The sequence below is a fragment of the Mastigoproctus giganteus genome, chromosome 9 (assembly GCF_048544385.1).
Source record: "Mastigoproctus giganteus isolate SK-2022 chromosome 9, ASM4854438v1, whole genome shotgun sequence".
Taxonomy (NCBI): domain Eukaryota; kingdom Metazoa; phylum Arthropoda; class Arachnida; order Uropygi; family Thelyphonidae; genus Mastigoproctus; species Mastigoproctus giganteus.
In genome coordinates this window covers 229,567,539-229,581,356 of record NC_143583.1, presented here as the reverse complement: position 1 = coordinate 229,581,356, position 13,818 = coordinate 229,567,539, and the positions used below count along the sequence as shown (strand labels likewise).

At 38.1% G+C, this 13,818-nt stretch overlaps 1 protein-coding gene across 1 annotated transcript in view; it reads right to left on the bottom strand.

Annotated features, from left to right (window-relative positions):
• The window catches only part of LOC150081164 (sodium-coupled neutral amino acid transporter 9 homolog), a 240,840-nt gene that overhangs the window by 104,962 nt on the left and 122,060 nt on the right, over positions 1-13,818 (bottom strand). Inside the window, exon 7 of the mRNA XM_090380964.1 lies at positions 3,020-3,076. Within this exon, the coding sequence (XP_090237090.1) occupies positions 3,020-3,076 (57 nt within the window). The remainder of the gene's footprint in view (positions 1-3,019; positions 3,077-13,818) is intronic.

Below are 13,818 nucleotides of genomic sequence, written 5' to 3'. Positions count from 1 at the left end.
GAGATGGGATACACTTAAATAGAAAGTGTGCAGGAATATTTCTGATGCTATCACGGCAGTGTTAGGTGGGTTTGAACACTGATAGTTTGCGGGGATACATGGAACAATAGATTAACAGTAGTTGGTGGCAGAGGTGAAAGTGATTGTTGCAATACTTCTATTCGAATCAGAAGCAGCCTGGAAAACAAGGTGTGGAACATTTCAGAGACTGCTGCGAGTTATTGCAGAACAAGTAAATACATTGACTGTGTTAGGGTAGCTAAGAATAAGAACAGATGCATGTATACTTGCGCATACAGCAATGCTAGGAGTTTAATAAATAAATTTGATGAATTTGAGCTGTTGGTCAAAACATCAAAGGGAGATATTGTTGGGATATCAAAGATGTGGTTTCACACAGGTATAAGGAATGCAGAAGTGGAATTTGGCAAGTACAATGTGTACAGAAAAGATAGACAGGATAGGAAGGGAGGAGGAGTTATTTCTATTAGTTAAGAAACACAAAATCTAAGGAAGTATAGTCATTTGACATGGGTGGACAGTGCACTGTTGAATCAGTTTGGTGTGATATAAGCATTGGGAAAGCAAAACTGAGAGTAGGAGTGTGTTATAGGCCTAATGACTGTGATGAGTATCATGAACAACCGTACAGAGAAAGAAAGTGGGCCAGTAAATCAGATCATCTTATAATCGGGATTTTAATTTCCCAGATATTGACTGAAGCTTGTGGGTTGGGCATTCTCACACTAGCAAGGCTTTTGTGGATTTATTGGATGATTGGTTTCTACAGCAGCATGTTCAGGAGACAACCAGAGTGAGTAATATTCTTGATCTGATTATCAGTAGTGATTCTTCATTCATTAAGAATCTGCAGATAAAAGAACCACTAGGTGGCAGTGAACACAGTGTGCTGATGTGGGATTTATTCAAAGAGTTAACTATCATCAGGGGTAAAGGGAAGGGTTTTTGCTTTCATAAAGGTGACTGTAGTGGTCTGAGACAGTTTCTAAATTCTATACAGTGGGACCAAATGATGATGTCACCAAGAGCAAATTCTAAATGGGAAGCATTCAAAGAATTAATCTTGAAAACTAAGAAATATTGTTCAAGGCTTATGCCTAAATTGATGTCAGATGAACTAATGAGACAAGGGTCAGTGAAGAAAAATGCATTGGGGGGGGGGCGTTATTAAAAAAAATTTTGGTGTATAAAGCCTTGAATGGTTTGAGCAATCTTAATGTTGATGGAATTTTTTCTCTTGCCCAGATTAATCGCCTGAGGGGCCATAAATTCTAATTGAGGAAAGTCAGTTATAGAATAGGTGTGCAGAAATTTGCCTTTAGCCAGCAGATGGTTGATTGCTGAATGAACAAACTTCCATCTGTCGTAGAAGTTGACAGATAAAATAAATTCAAAGCAGAACTAGACAAGCATTTGGAGTGAACAGATGGAAAGTGGGTTTTTTTTTTGGTTTTTTTTGTCAGATGCTATATAAGCTTGATTTCTTGAATCATATGCCTCTATTAATGCTAACTATGGAAACTTTACCACATGAAACCATAGAAACAACATATCACTCTTAATGTGGGAGGGTGCAGCATTAATGCTAACTATGGAAACTTTACCACATGAAACCATAGAAACAACATATCACTGGTTTTTAAAAAAAATATATATCATACTTATTTTGGTATCAGAAGAAAGGATGGCATCAACAGTTTTCGTGCAGTATTAGTAGTCTACAGAGAATAAAAATATCAGTACTGAGCTGGATAAGTTTGAGCAATGAATATGGAAAGAACCTACCAAGAGAAAAGATTTAACTGGAGAGGGCGAAAAATGTGCCAGCAGACATTATCCCAAATAGAAATTATCCCAGCAGACATTATCCCAACTAAGCTTTTGAGAAGAGTTTGGAAACTGCTTATAAACGTCAACGACTTAACATGTAGCAATTTCTTTAACAATTTAAGTTTTCTATCACTGTAGTTCATGATATGATGTGTTTATATCTAGCTTTTAGGCTAGCCCATGTTAGTAGCTGATATTCCAGCAAAGGGAGACTCTTAATGTGGGAGGGTGCAGCAATTGGCCATATGTCAGCAACATATAAAATAGATGTAGGAAGATCAGTTTTTATATATCAAAGAATGGTAACTGTTTTGGAGACATGAAGGAGCTGTTGTCTCAAAAGATACATCTAAAAGAGAGAACTTTAAGAAAGTTGATATGAGAATAAAAGTGAGTTTAGTATCAAAGATTACACCAAGATCTCTATAACAGCAAACCAATTTAACTGGCTGAAAACTAATAAGAAGGGTAACATTAAATGGAGAAAGTTTTCTTGAAGAAAGAGATGCGCAACAGAGTTAACCAACAACAATGGCATTATTAAAAGTGAGTTGTTTTGCTGTGCCTCCTGAATTGAAATGGAGATAGCCCATAATTTAATGTCATCAGCATAAGCTATGATGAATTCTTACATAAGCAGCAGAAATAGGATTAAGGAAGAGAAAAGAAAGACAAAAAGAGTATCACCCAGTGGAATTCTAGCAACACTTCTTTATTAGCAACGAATCATTACACTGTAATAGAAGAGTTTTAAGGAGGAGGAATTCTTCAATGAAAAAGAGCAAATTTCCTTGTACACCATGACATTTCTCCAATAGGTACAAGAAGCACAGATGGGCGAAGGCGCCTCAGTAGCTAGGTGGGGAGGAGCAGCAGTGCGTAGCACACACTTCTTGATTAGACCAGGGCTCGAGCCCATGACCACCAAATACAGAGGATGCAGAAAGGTCAGGGAATGACCACCGCATATCCCCGGAGCAATATGGCCTTAGTTGCTAATGCTCCTAGAAACCAAAATAACAACAGGTGGGCGAACAGTGTCAAATGCAGATAACAAATCAAGGTAAACCAGGTTTACCTTGATGGAATGGTGGAAAGGTTGTGCATGCATAAAAAAATTTTTATGCCTACATAACTGTCTCTAAGTATAAATTATTAAAATACTTACCATCATTAAATGTAGAATTTGGAAACTCCGTAGTATTAGAATGATGAGTAGAAGATTCTGTTACAAAAAACATAAAAGAAATTAATTACTCAACTGTAATGTCCTTTCACTAATAAAGTGAAATTTAAAAATTAACATATCTGCAACTTATTAAATAAGCCTATTTTTGACTTGCCTGTGATCATGTTTTCTTATAATAATGAAATCATGATGCACAGGTTAATCAAATGAAAATGGAATTATTTTTTCCATCAATAAAATAGTACTAAATTTTTCAAAGTAAAAAACACACACACACACACACACACACACACACACACACACACACACACACACACACACACACACACACACACACACACACACACACACACACACACACACGTGTTCAAAGAAAGTGCATTACCCCTTAAAATTGTAATTGTCGTCCGAATAATGTAAGTGTATGGCAATATTTCTTACAGGTTGCATCAGATAAGATTGACACGCGTCAGTGATAACATAATATTGCATCAGGTGTTACTTTCAGCTATAAAAGCATGCTCTGCAAGAGTTGCAGTCATTCCTTGCTTGTGTCAGGATTGCGAGTTACGTGCAGTTGACGCCACAAAGAAAGAGTGCTGTTGTTGCTTTAAGGATGTTCTTCCCATCATATTTCTTATAGTGTCTTGTAATCAGTCGACAGTCAGTAGATTTCTTTCCAAACTCAAGAATACTGGTTCTGCTGATAGGAAAAAAAGGAACCAGATGCAAACAAATCTCTATGCCAAAACAGGACCGCATTTTGAAGCGCTTATGCCTTAAAACTGTAAAGCTTCTTCATCTGAGCTGAAAAGAGAATGGGAAGAATATACAGGAGTGGTAACAATTGCAGTAACAGTCAGAACATGCCTATTCAAAAATGGACTTGTAGTCCATCGTCCTAAGAAGAAACCCCTCCTCACACAAAAAATGAAAAAGGCCCGATTAATTTGGTGTAAGGAGCATGTAAAATGGACCCCCGGGCAGTGGAAGTCAGTTATTTTCTTGGATGAGAAGAAATTCAACCTCCATGGCTCTGATGGGAGACAAACAATTTGCCGTAGACGTGGTGAAGAATACCATTCAGACTGTATGGTGTCTACAGTGAAATTCTCTACCAGCCAAATGATAATGGGGTGCATTTCGTATCGCAGAGTAGGTCACCTGTAGTTTATAAAAGGTTCTGTAAATGCCAATGGATACCTGGCTATATTGGAAGGCAAATTGCTGCCAACCAATAGAGACCATTTCAACCTGCCAAGTAACTGCATCTTTCAGGACAACTCTGATCGGGCAAAAAGTGTAAGCAGGCACTTCTGTAGTTACTTTACCTTCATTTCTGTATTAGAGGTTCGACAGTAATGTGTTTACATTTGTTACAGGTGAAAAATGGTTGGAAGAACGGTCCATTATAACTGTTAGCTGGCCAGGAAACAGCCCAGACCTGAATCCTATGAAGAACTATTGGCATCGTGTGGAATCTGCAGTTGCCAGAAATAAACCAAAGACACTTCGTTAAACTTCAGGAAGCCATAATTCGTGCTTGGGACCACGAACTATCAGTTGATTATCTTCAGAAATTGATCTTGTCAATGCCTCGATGGTAGTGTGTTGCTGTCATCATGGCCAGAGGCAGTTCAACTAAATATTAGTTTGCACCTTGTGAACTTTTCATTTTGTTTTCATTTAAAATGTTAAACCGAAGCAAATTGAGGGCTTCTCATAACATTTCAGCCATAACTGTCATGTTTACCAAAAGTGTTGTATAAGGGTTGTGAATATCCTATAGGTTATGGTGAATTAAGAGAATTATAAGCTGAATTGCAAAGCCAATTAGAGGTGTGGGAACTGTAAAGTAAAATGATTAATATCATATGATTAAAACAACAAAATAAAAGGTGGGGATAGCTTTCATCAAAATATTGGAATATTTTGAGAGCACCTGTCAAATATTACTTAGCTTTGCCTTAACTATTAATAAATATCTTTTGTTTATATTTCTATTTGTGATGCTAGTCATTAATTTAACTAGAAATGTAACATCGCAAAAAGGGTTAGAAATGTGAAATTCCTAGGTGATGCACTTTCTTTGAACACCAGTGTGTGTGTGTGTGTGTGTGTGTGTATATATATATATATATTAAATGTAATATAAAATCATCAGTATTAAACATAGTTAGCATTAGCATTAGTAGAGGCATTTGATGCAAGAAAGCAAGCTTATGCAGCATCAGCCAAAAAAAAAAAAAAATAAATAAATAAAAATATAAATAAATAAATAAAAAATAACCACTTCCCTTCACCCCTCTGTTCGTTCGAAATACCTGTCCAGCTGAGCCTTAAACTTATTTAGGCTATCAACTTCCATGACAAGGGATGGAAGTCTATTCCACCAACCAACCACCCGCTGGCTAAAGGCAAATTTCCTCACGTCTATCCTACATCTGTCTTTTCTCAATTTGAATTTATGCCCTCTCAGGTGATTATTCTGCGCAAGAGGAAGAATCCCATCAGCATTGAGCATGCTCAAACCATTCAAGGCTTTATACACCTCTATCAGATCACCTCGCCGGTGCCTAGTCTCCAGACACTGTAATTTGCAAAACTTAAAGCCTTTCTTCGTAAGAGCACCCCTTTGTTCCATTCACTAATCTTGTTGCCCTTCTCTGTACTCGTTCCAGCATCTCTACATCCTTCTTGAAATGAGGCCTCCAGACCTGTATACAGTACTCTAGGTGTGGCCTGACATTGCCTTATACAAGGGAATAATCACCTCCTTATCCCTGCTAGAAAAATTCCTATATATTACAGTTGATGGAAAAATAAGTTAGGTATGACAGATGCACCAAAGCATTCAAAGCAGCAGTAAAGGATGCAAAAGTTTATATAAGTATGTAAGAATTGAAAAGTCTGATAAATTTTGCAAGATGGAAGTGAAAATAGTGTCAAGTACTAGAAGGGTGAGGATAGCAGAAAAAAGAAGTAATGTAGGTTTGTGAAGGAGAAAGAATGAGAATATCCTATAGGTTATGGTGAATTAAGAGAATTATAGGCTGAATTGCAAAGCCAATTAGAGGTATGGGAACTGTAAAGTAAAATGATTAATATCATGTGATTAAAACAATAAAATAAAAGGTGGGATAGCTTTCATTAGATATGGGTGGGCAAATTTAGTTATAAGTCAAATATAGGGATAGTATATATCTGATGCAAGCAAGTAAATACCAATACATGGTCAGGTATTTCATCAGGGGACTACACCTGACTATGTATCAGGAACTGTGTGTCTATACTTGTCCATAACAGTGGGAAAGAAGCGAAACAAGGTAGTCCCTTGTTTCACATTCTCTTATGGGACTACTATGGGTCCCATAAGAGACCCATAGTAGTCCCATAAGAGAATGTGCTAATTTTAATCTTTTGCTTTTTTTTTGCCTTTCCCCCACTGTTATGGACAAGTATAGAAATGCAGTTCCTTATACATGGTAGTCCCATAAGAGGATGTGCTGGTTTTAATCTTTTTGCTTTTTTTCACCTCTCTCTCACTGTTACAGACAAGTATAGAAATGCAATTCCTGATATACGGTCAGGTGTAGTCCGCTGATGAAATACCTGACCATATACAAATATTTACTTCAGGTTGCATCAGATGATTTTTGCTATCCCTATATTCGACTTAACTAAATTTGCCCTTCAGTATCTGATGAAAGCTATCCTACCTTTTATTTTATTTGTTTAATCATATGATATTAATCATTTTACTTTGCAGTTCCCTCACCTCTAATTGGCTTTGTAAGTCATCACAACTTACAGGATATTCTCATTCTTTCTCCTTTTACAAACCTACATTACTTCTTTTTTCTGCTATCCTCACCCTTCTGGTACTTGTTACTTTGTGTATTTTTCAGTTCCATCTACAACTGATGCGAACAGCATCAGTTGTACTCAGGTTTGCATGCTGTGAACATTGTTTGTCGTTGTGTTGTTCTTGATACATTTTTTTTTTGCTTTTTACATTAAATTAACCCTCATTATGGCTCCCAAGAAAGTGAAAAGTGTTAGTGATAGTGGTGTAAAGAAGCCTAAGCGTATTACAGTAGAAACGGAGAAGGAAATAATAACTAAACATGAGTGGTGTTTGTGTTTCTGATCTTGCCAAGCAGTACGACATGGCTAAATGTATGATCTATACTATCTTAAAGAACAAAGATGCGCTAAAGGTGGCTGTGTGGCTAAAGGAGTGACTATGTTAACGAAGCAAAGATCTCAAGTGTTAGAAGAAGTAGAAAAATTATTGTTAGTTTGGATTAATGAAAAGCAGCTTGCTGGAGATAGTGTTAGCAAGGCCCTAATATGCGAGACTAAATCACCGTGCATTACTTTTGCACGGTGATTTAGTGGCGAAAACACCGAATACAAGTGATGCTAGCGTTGACGAATTTAAAGCAAGTAGAGGCTGGTTCGAGAAGTTTCGTCAACGAACTGGAATTCATAATGTTGTTAGGCTTGGAGAGGCAGCTAGTTCGGACAAAAAAGCAGCAGATGCCTATGTGGAGGAATTTGCAAACTTTATCAACTCTGAAGGTTATGTACCGCATCAAGTTTTTAATTGCGATGAAACTGGACTTTTTTTGGAAAAAAATGTCAAGAAGGACCTACATAACCCAAGAGGAAAAGTCACTGCCTGGCCACAAACCAATGAAGGACAAGCTTACACTTTTATTGTGCGCTAATGCAAGTGGGGATTGTAAGATTAAGCTTCTTTTAGTTTACCAGTCTGAAAATCCGCACGTTTTTAAACGCAATAAAGTGCTAAAGGGTAAACTTCCGGTATTGTGGAGAATGAATAGCAAGGCTTGGGTAACAAGATTACTTTTTATGGCATGGTTGACTAAAGTCTACGCCAACTGTCAAGAAATACCTTGAGGAAAATAATTTCCCCCTTAAGTGTCTGCTGGTTATGGACAACGCTCCTGCCCATCCTCCAAGTATGGAAGAAGACCTTGACGTTGAATACAACTTGATAAAAGTCAGATTTCTGCCTCCTAACACCACTCCTCTCATCCAGCCCATGGACCAGCAAGTAATTTCTAATTTCAAGAAGTTATATACAAAGGCTCTTTTTTCCAGGTGTTTCCAGGTGACCAACGACATGGATTTGACCCTGCGTGATTTTTGGAAGGATCACTTCCATATCCTCCACTGCATAAACCTCATTGACAAGGCATGGAACAATGTCTCTAACCGCACGTTTCAATCTGCCTGGAGGAGACTTTGGCCAGGTTGTGTGCCTGATAGAGACTTCGAGGAGACAGATGTAACTCTAGTAAACGAGATTGTGACCATTGACAAGAGTTTGGGCTTGGAGGTCAACGAGGAGGAAGTGGTGGAGCTGGTGGAGGACCACAGACAAGAACTCAACACAGAAGAACTTGAGTTGCAACGTGAACAGATGAAAGTTATGCAGGAGGAGCACTCAGGAGAGGAGGAGGAAGAGGTGGTACATGTTTCAAGTGCTGAGATCAAACAAATTTGTAGCAAGTGGAGTGAAGTGCAGGTTTTCATTGAGAAGCATCACCCTAACAAAACTGTGACCAGCAGAGCAGTGGACGTTTTAAATGACAATATGATGTCCCATTTTTGGAAAATTATCCAACGAAGAAAAAGATAAATGTCTCTGGATCGTTATCTTGCAAAAACACCAGCCACTGAGCCAGCAATCAAACCACTTCCCAGGATAAAAACAAGAGAAAAAACACCATAAATGCCCGACGTTATTATGGAACGGGACTCTCCTTCGAAGGAGCAGTCTTCCTCCTCCTCCTCCTCCATTATCTACCTGTGCCAGCAACTATCAACCACAAAGGTAAAGTTATACTGTATATTTTATATTATATATTTTTGCCACACATAAATCCATAAAAAAAGTCAAAAAACAATGTTTCTGGGGCGGGCGAACGAATTAATTGGATTTGCATTAATTTCAATGGGAAAAATTGTTTCGGTTCGTGAACAGAGTCAAAGAACGAATCAAGTTCGTGACCCGAGGTATGATACTGTATATACACAGCCAGGCCTCGCATAATGCGAGTTCGATTAATGAGTTTTTCAGTTACCGCTTTTTGAAAAAATTATACCACTTTTTGCTTTACGTGCTACAAATTTTCAGTTAACGCAATTTTTTTTTTTTAATGTGATAGTTGAAAAAGATTTGAATCAAGCGTTAAGCTTACGGCACGTCGGACAGGTAATAAACGTTTGCCTGCTGCCCACCTCAATGTGTTCCATCAACCATCGGAAGAAGACATGTTACTTGTTTGTCTCCCACAAATTTTTGACCAGAAGCTCTCCTTTCTACCACACAGACCACCTGCAAAAAAAATTCTGTCGACTCCAGTGAATGCTTAAGCAACAACTTATGCATGTCCACGACCAGGCCGTTGGGTGCAGCTATATTAAGACGTGTGTCTATCCAGTCATTCTTTATGGAGCAGATGTCTGGACCTCAACTGCCGCAACGTATCTAAGACAGCTTTTTTTCAGGCGAATTTTGGCTATTGAAGTGAACCATATGGAAATTCCGGCTTCTCCCTGCACGAAGGACCACCCAGATGGCAGCATCTCTAAACATCAGACATCTTCCTGCCATTATCCATGAGAGAAGACTCGTCTTTGCTGTAAAAATGATGGTTGGCATTATTTCGGACCCAGACTTCTGGGTTAACTGTCCCAATCCCAGTCCCAAGCCTTCGGGCCAATCCAGTCGTGCAGGCCACCCCAAACCGGTTAAAGCTATCCGATTGGTTCTTACCCGTGCAAATGCTGCAGTACATATATTCCTTGGATGGTGACCTCTACAAGTTTGCATTGCATAAAAAATACAGGCAGAACTTACTCCATCCACTTCCTTCTCAGGACCATGTCACAGGACATTAGAACCTGCTCCTAAGGACCTGTCCGTCAACTCCCATGGATCCCTCACTACATTGTTCCAACTTTCTGCTCCTGCTTAGATGACTCCAGCACTGTAAAAGGTCTGCTCCCTGGAGAATAATTTAACCTGATAACATGCTGTTGTGTATATATGTTCATATGTAAATTTTTCATTTGCTTTCCTACACTTGTATAATTAGTAATAATATTATTTTTTTTCTTCTATCTCATCCTTATTTATTACATTGTATTAGCCTTTGTAACCTTGTATTAGCCTTTACTGTAAACCCCGGGCTTGTAGCCGTGAAGGATATTGTGTACGGCATGTGCGTTCTGTATGCAATAAAGAGTTCTTCTCCTCCTTCTTCTTCTTCTTCTAATAAAGTCAATGCAGACTCGCATTTAAAAATTCTAATTTTCAAATGAGCCAAATGAAAATGTTACCGTGGAGGAGATAATGATTAAAAGAACTAGATAAAATCTTTTGTATTGCAGAAAACATCAAAGAAAAGGTTTGAGGTTCTCTGTGATATTTATTTTGCCAGGGTCCAGAGAAGGTTGTTGTCGGCTATCGGGAATTGATTGATGAAAAGAGAAAGTCAACACTGTTCAAACAACTCTGTTCAAATATTTCCGTAACAAATTGTTACTTCACTGTGTATTTCATGTCAGGGTTCCCAAACTTTCTCAGTTCGCAGCACCTTTAGTGTCTCAGTAATATTTTCACAGCACACCTAGACTAAAAGTCTAAAAGTTCCATTTATTAAGTAGTTAGGTCCAAACAACTTAATAAGAAATGTTGAAACTGTGAACTACCTTGAGCTAGTAGTTCACACGGTGTCCGACATGTCGAATATCGCTGTGGTCCCTTGAAACTTTAAAATATTCCGTGGCTCACAGTTTGGGAACCACTGTTTTAACTGTATCCCATGTATACCTTTTATATGATATACAGTTAAAAAGTTATTTAAAAGGTATTTTTAAAATTCTTTATGGACATTCCTGAAGATCAAGGACCAAAAGCAAACATCAGAGGCAGCAAAAAGCACATTCCTCTCCATGATGCTTGAAATATAACAATAAAAATAAATTAGAATAAGAATTAAAAAATAAATAAAATAATAATAATGCCAGCAGCATGGCAACATTTCCCTCAGCAACAGCAGAGGGAAAATAGTCAAAATTAAACATAATGATCAAACCAACAGGGAGGGAAGAGAGGGGTAACAAGAGTAAAAATATTGCAGCAGAAACTCTCTAAGATAATTTAGAACATCTAAATGTAAAGATAATAAAATAATAATCCATTACATTTAGAATGCCAATTAAATAGAAATTTAACGGCAGCCCCCTCTGACGGGCACCAGGTCCAAATTAATGTGAAATATCACCAACAGAAATGTAAACCACTACAATAAAATAAAAAACAAAAATAAACCAAAAATAGACTGATCATTATGCCCCATCTCAACAGAGGACCACAAAGCCAATAATGGTCAGGGATCGCTGCATTTCGATCGCTAGATAAATAGCCGCAAAGGCAAGTTAATCAAAAGATCAGTCCACCATCCGAAACCCAGATCGAACCGCCAAAGCAGAGGTTTTTTGGTTTGATTTGGTTTTATTTTTAATGGTGCATTGGCAGCTAAGGCCATAATGAACAAAGTCAACCAAAGCAGAGGACTTGAATAACGGTGATCCTGACCATTATTTGCCTTGTGGTCCTCTGCTGAAATGAGGCATAATGATCAGTCTATTTTTGGTTTATTTTTCTTTTATATTATTGTAGTGGTTTACATCTGTTGGTGATATTTCACATTAATTTGGACCTGGCACCTGTCAGAGGGGGGGGGGGTTAAATTTCTATTTAATTGGCATTCGAAATTTAATGGATTATTTTATTTTCTTTACATTTAGATTGTCTAAATTATGTCCGAGTTTCTGCTGAAATATTTTTACTCTTGTTACCCCTCTCTTCCTTCCCTGTTGGTTTGATCGTTATGTTTAATTTTGACTATTTTTGCTCTACTGTCTTGCCATGCTGCTGGCATTATTTATTATTTTTTTTAAATTCTGCTATTCAAGTCCTATGCTTTGGCGGTTCGATCTGGGAATCGGGTGGTGGGCTGATCTTTTGATTGACTCGCCTTTGCAGCGATTGTCTAGCAATCGAAATGCAGTGATTCCCTGACCATTATTGGCCTTGTGGTCCTCTGTTGAGATGGGGCATAATGATCAGTCTATTTTTGGTTTATTTTTGTTTTATTTTATTGTACTGGTTTACATTTCTGTTGGTGATATTTCACATTAATCTGGACCTGGTGCCTGTCAGAGGGGGCGCTCTAAGATAATTTAATGTTTTAAATTATCTTAGAGAGTTTCTGCTGCAAAATTTTTACTCTTGTTACCCCTCTCTTCCCTCCCTGTTGGTTTGATCGTTATGTTCAATTTCGACTATTTTCGCTCTTCTGTCTTGCCATGCTGCTGGCATTATTTTTTATTATTTTTTTAAATTCTTATTCTAATTTATTTTCATTGTTATATATATATAAAAGATAGGAGATTATGTTTTTAGTGTGGAGGGTGAACAGCAGGTAGTGTAATCAACCAACGGATTAGATAACATGGAAAGGCAGTCATAAAATAACACAATTCGAACCTGCAACACAAAAAGTCAAAAATATTAATTTATAAGTACTTAGCACTGTACTTCAGATGATTTCAATGTCGTTAACGAGGGCCAGCCATCAAAATCAATCAAAATGCAGCAAAAAGTAAGGCCTCTGTTTATAACATGAAATATACGTAGCACGTGGAAAAAAGATACCAAGATTTTAGTTTATTGTTACTGTTCAGAAGTTTGGTTTTTTTTTTTTTTTTTTTTTTTAGGAGCATTAGCAACTAAGGCCATATCGCTCCGGGAATATGCGGTGGTCATTCCCTGACCTTTCCGCATCCTCTGTATTTGGTGGTGACGGGCTCAAACCCCAGTCTAATCAAGAAGACTGTGTTACGCACTGTTGCTCCTTCCCACCTGGTTACGGAGGCACCCGTTCAGAAGTCAGATTAATCTTAATGCTAACGTATATATCATGGCTGACCCAACAGAGGCTGAGAAATGATAAGATTTCGATAGATTTAGATAATAAGATATCTTCTTCTTTATATTTGCCTTCTTCCCACGTTTATATGGGGTCAGCATTTCCGTCCTTAATTCTTTTCCTCCATTCCTCCCTATCCTGGGCTTCCTCTCTCCTCCATCCTCTCTCTTTTAAATCCTCTGCCACCTTGTCCTTCCATCTCAGCTTAGGTCATCTCAGCTTAAGAGGGGGCTCTTCCTCTTCCCTATCACCTCCAACTTTTCGCACCTCTTCCCCACATACTCCTTACTTCTTCATTCCACATGTCCAAGCCACCTCAACCTAGATTCCTGCATTTTTTTACTCAGAGGCCCACCTTAACCATACCTCTGATGTAGTCATTTCTTATCCTGTCCTTCCTCGTCACACCACACATCCATCTTAGCATCCTCATCTCCACCACTTCCATCTTTTTCTCCTGGGCCTTGAAATCGCCCACGTCTCAGCACCGTACATCAATGTGGGTCTAACCACAGTTTTATACACTCTTCCCTTCATTTTACAATTTACTTTCTTATCACACAGCACCCCACTCATCTTTCTCCAGTTCAACCATCCACATTGCACTCTATATTTATTTCTGCACTCAGTCCTCCATCCCTCTCAACGTTCAATCCCAGATACTTAAATTTCGAAACTGATGGTAGCTTTTCCTCCTGCAGTTTTACAGAGCTCTCATCTTCTCCATTTAATACCATATACTCT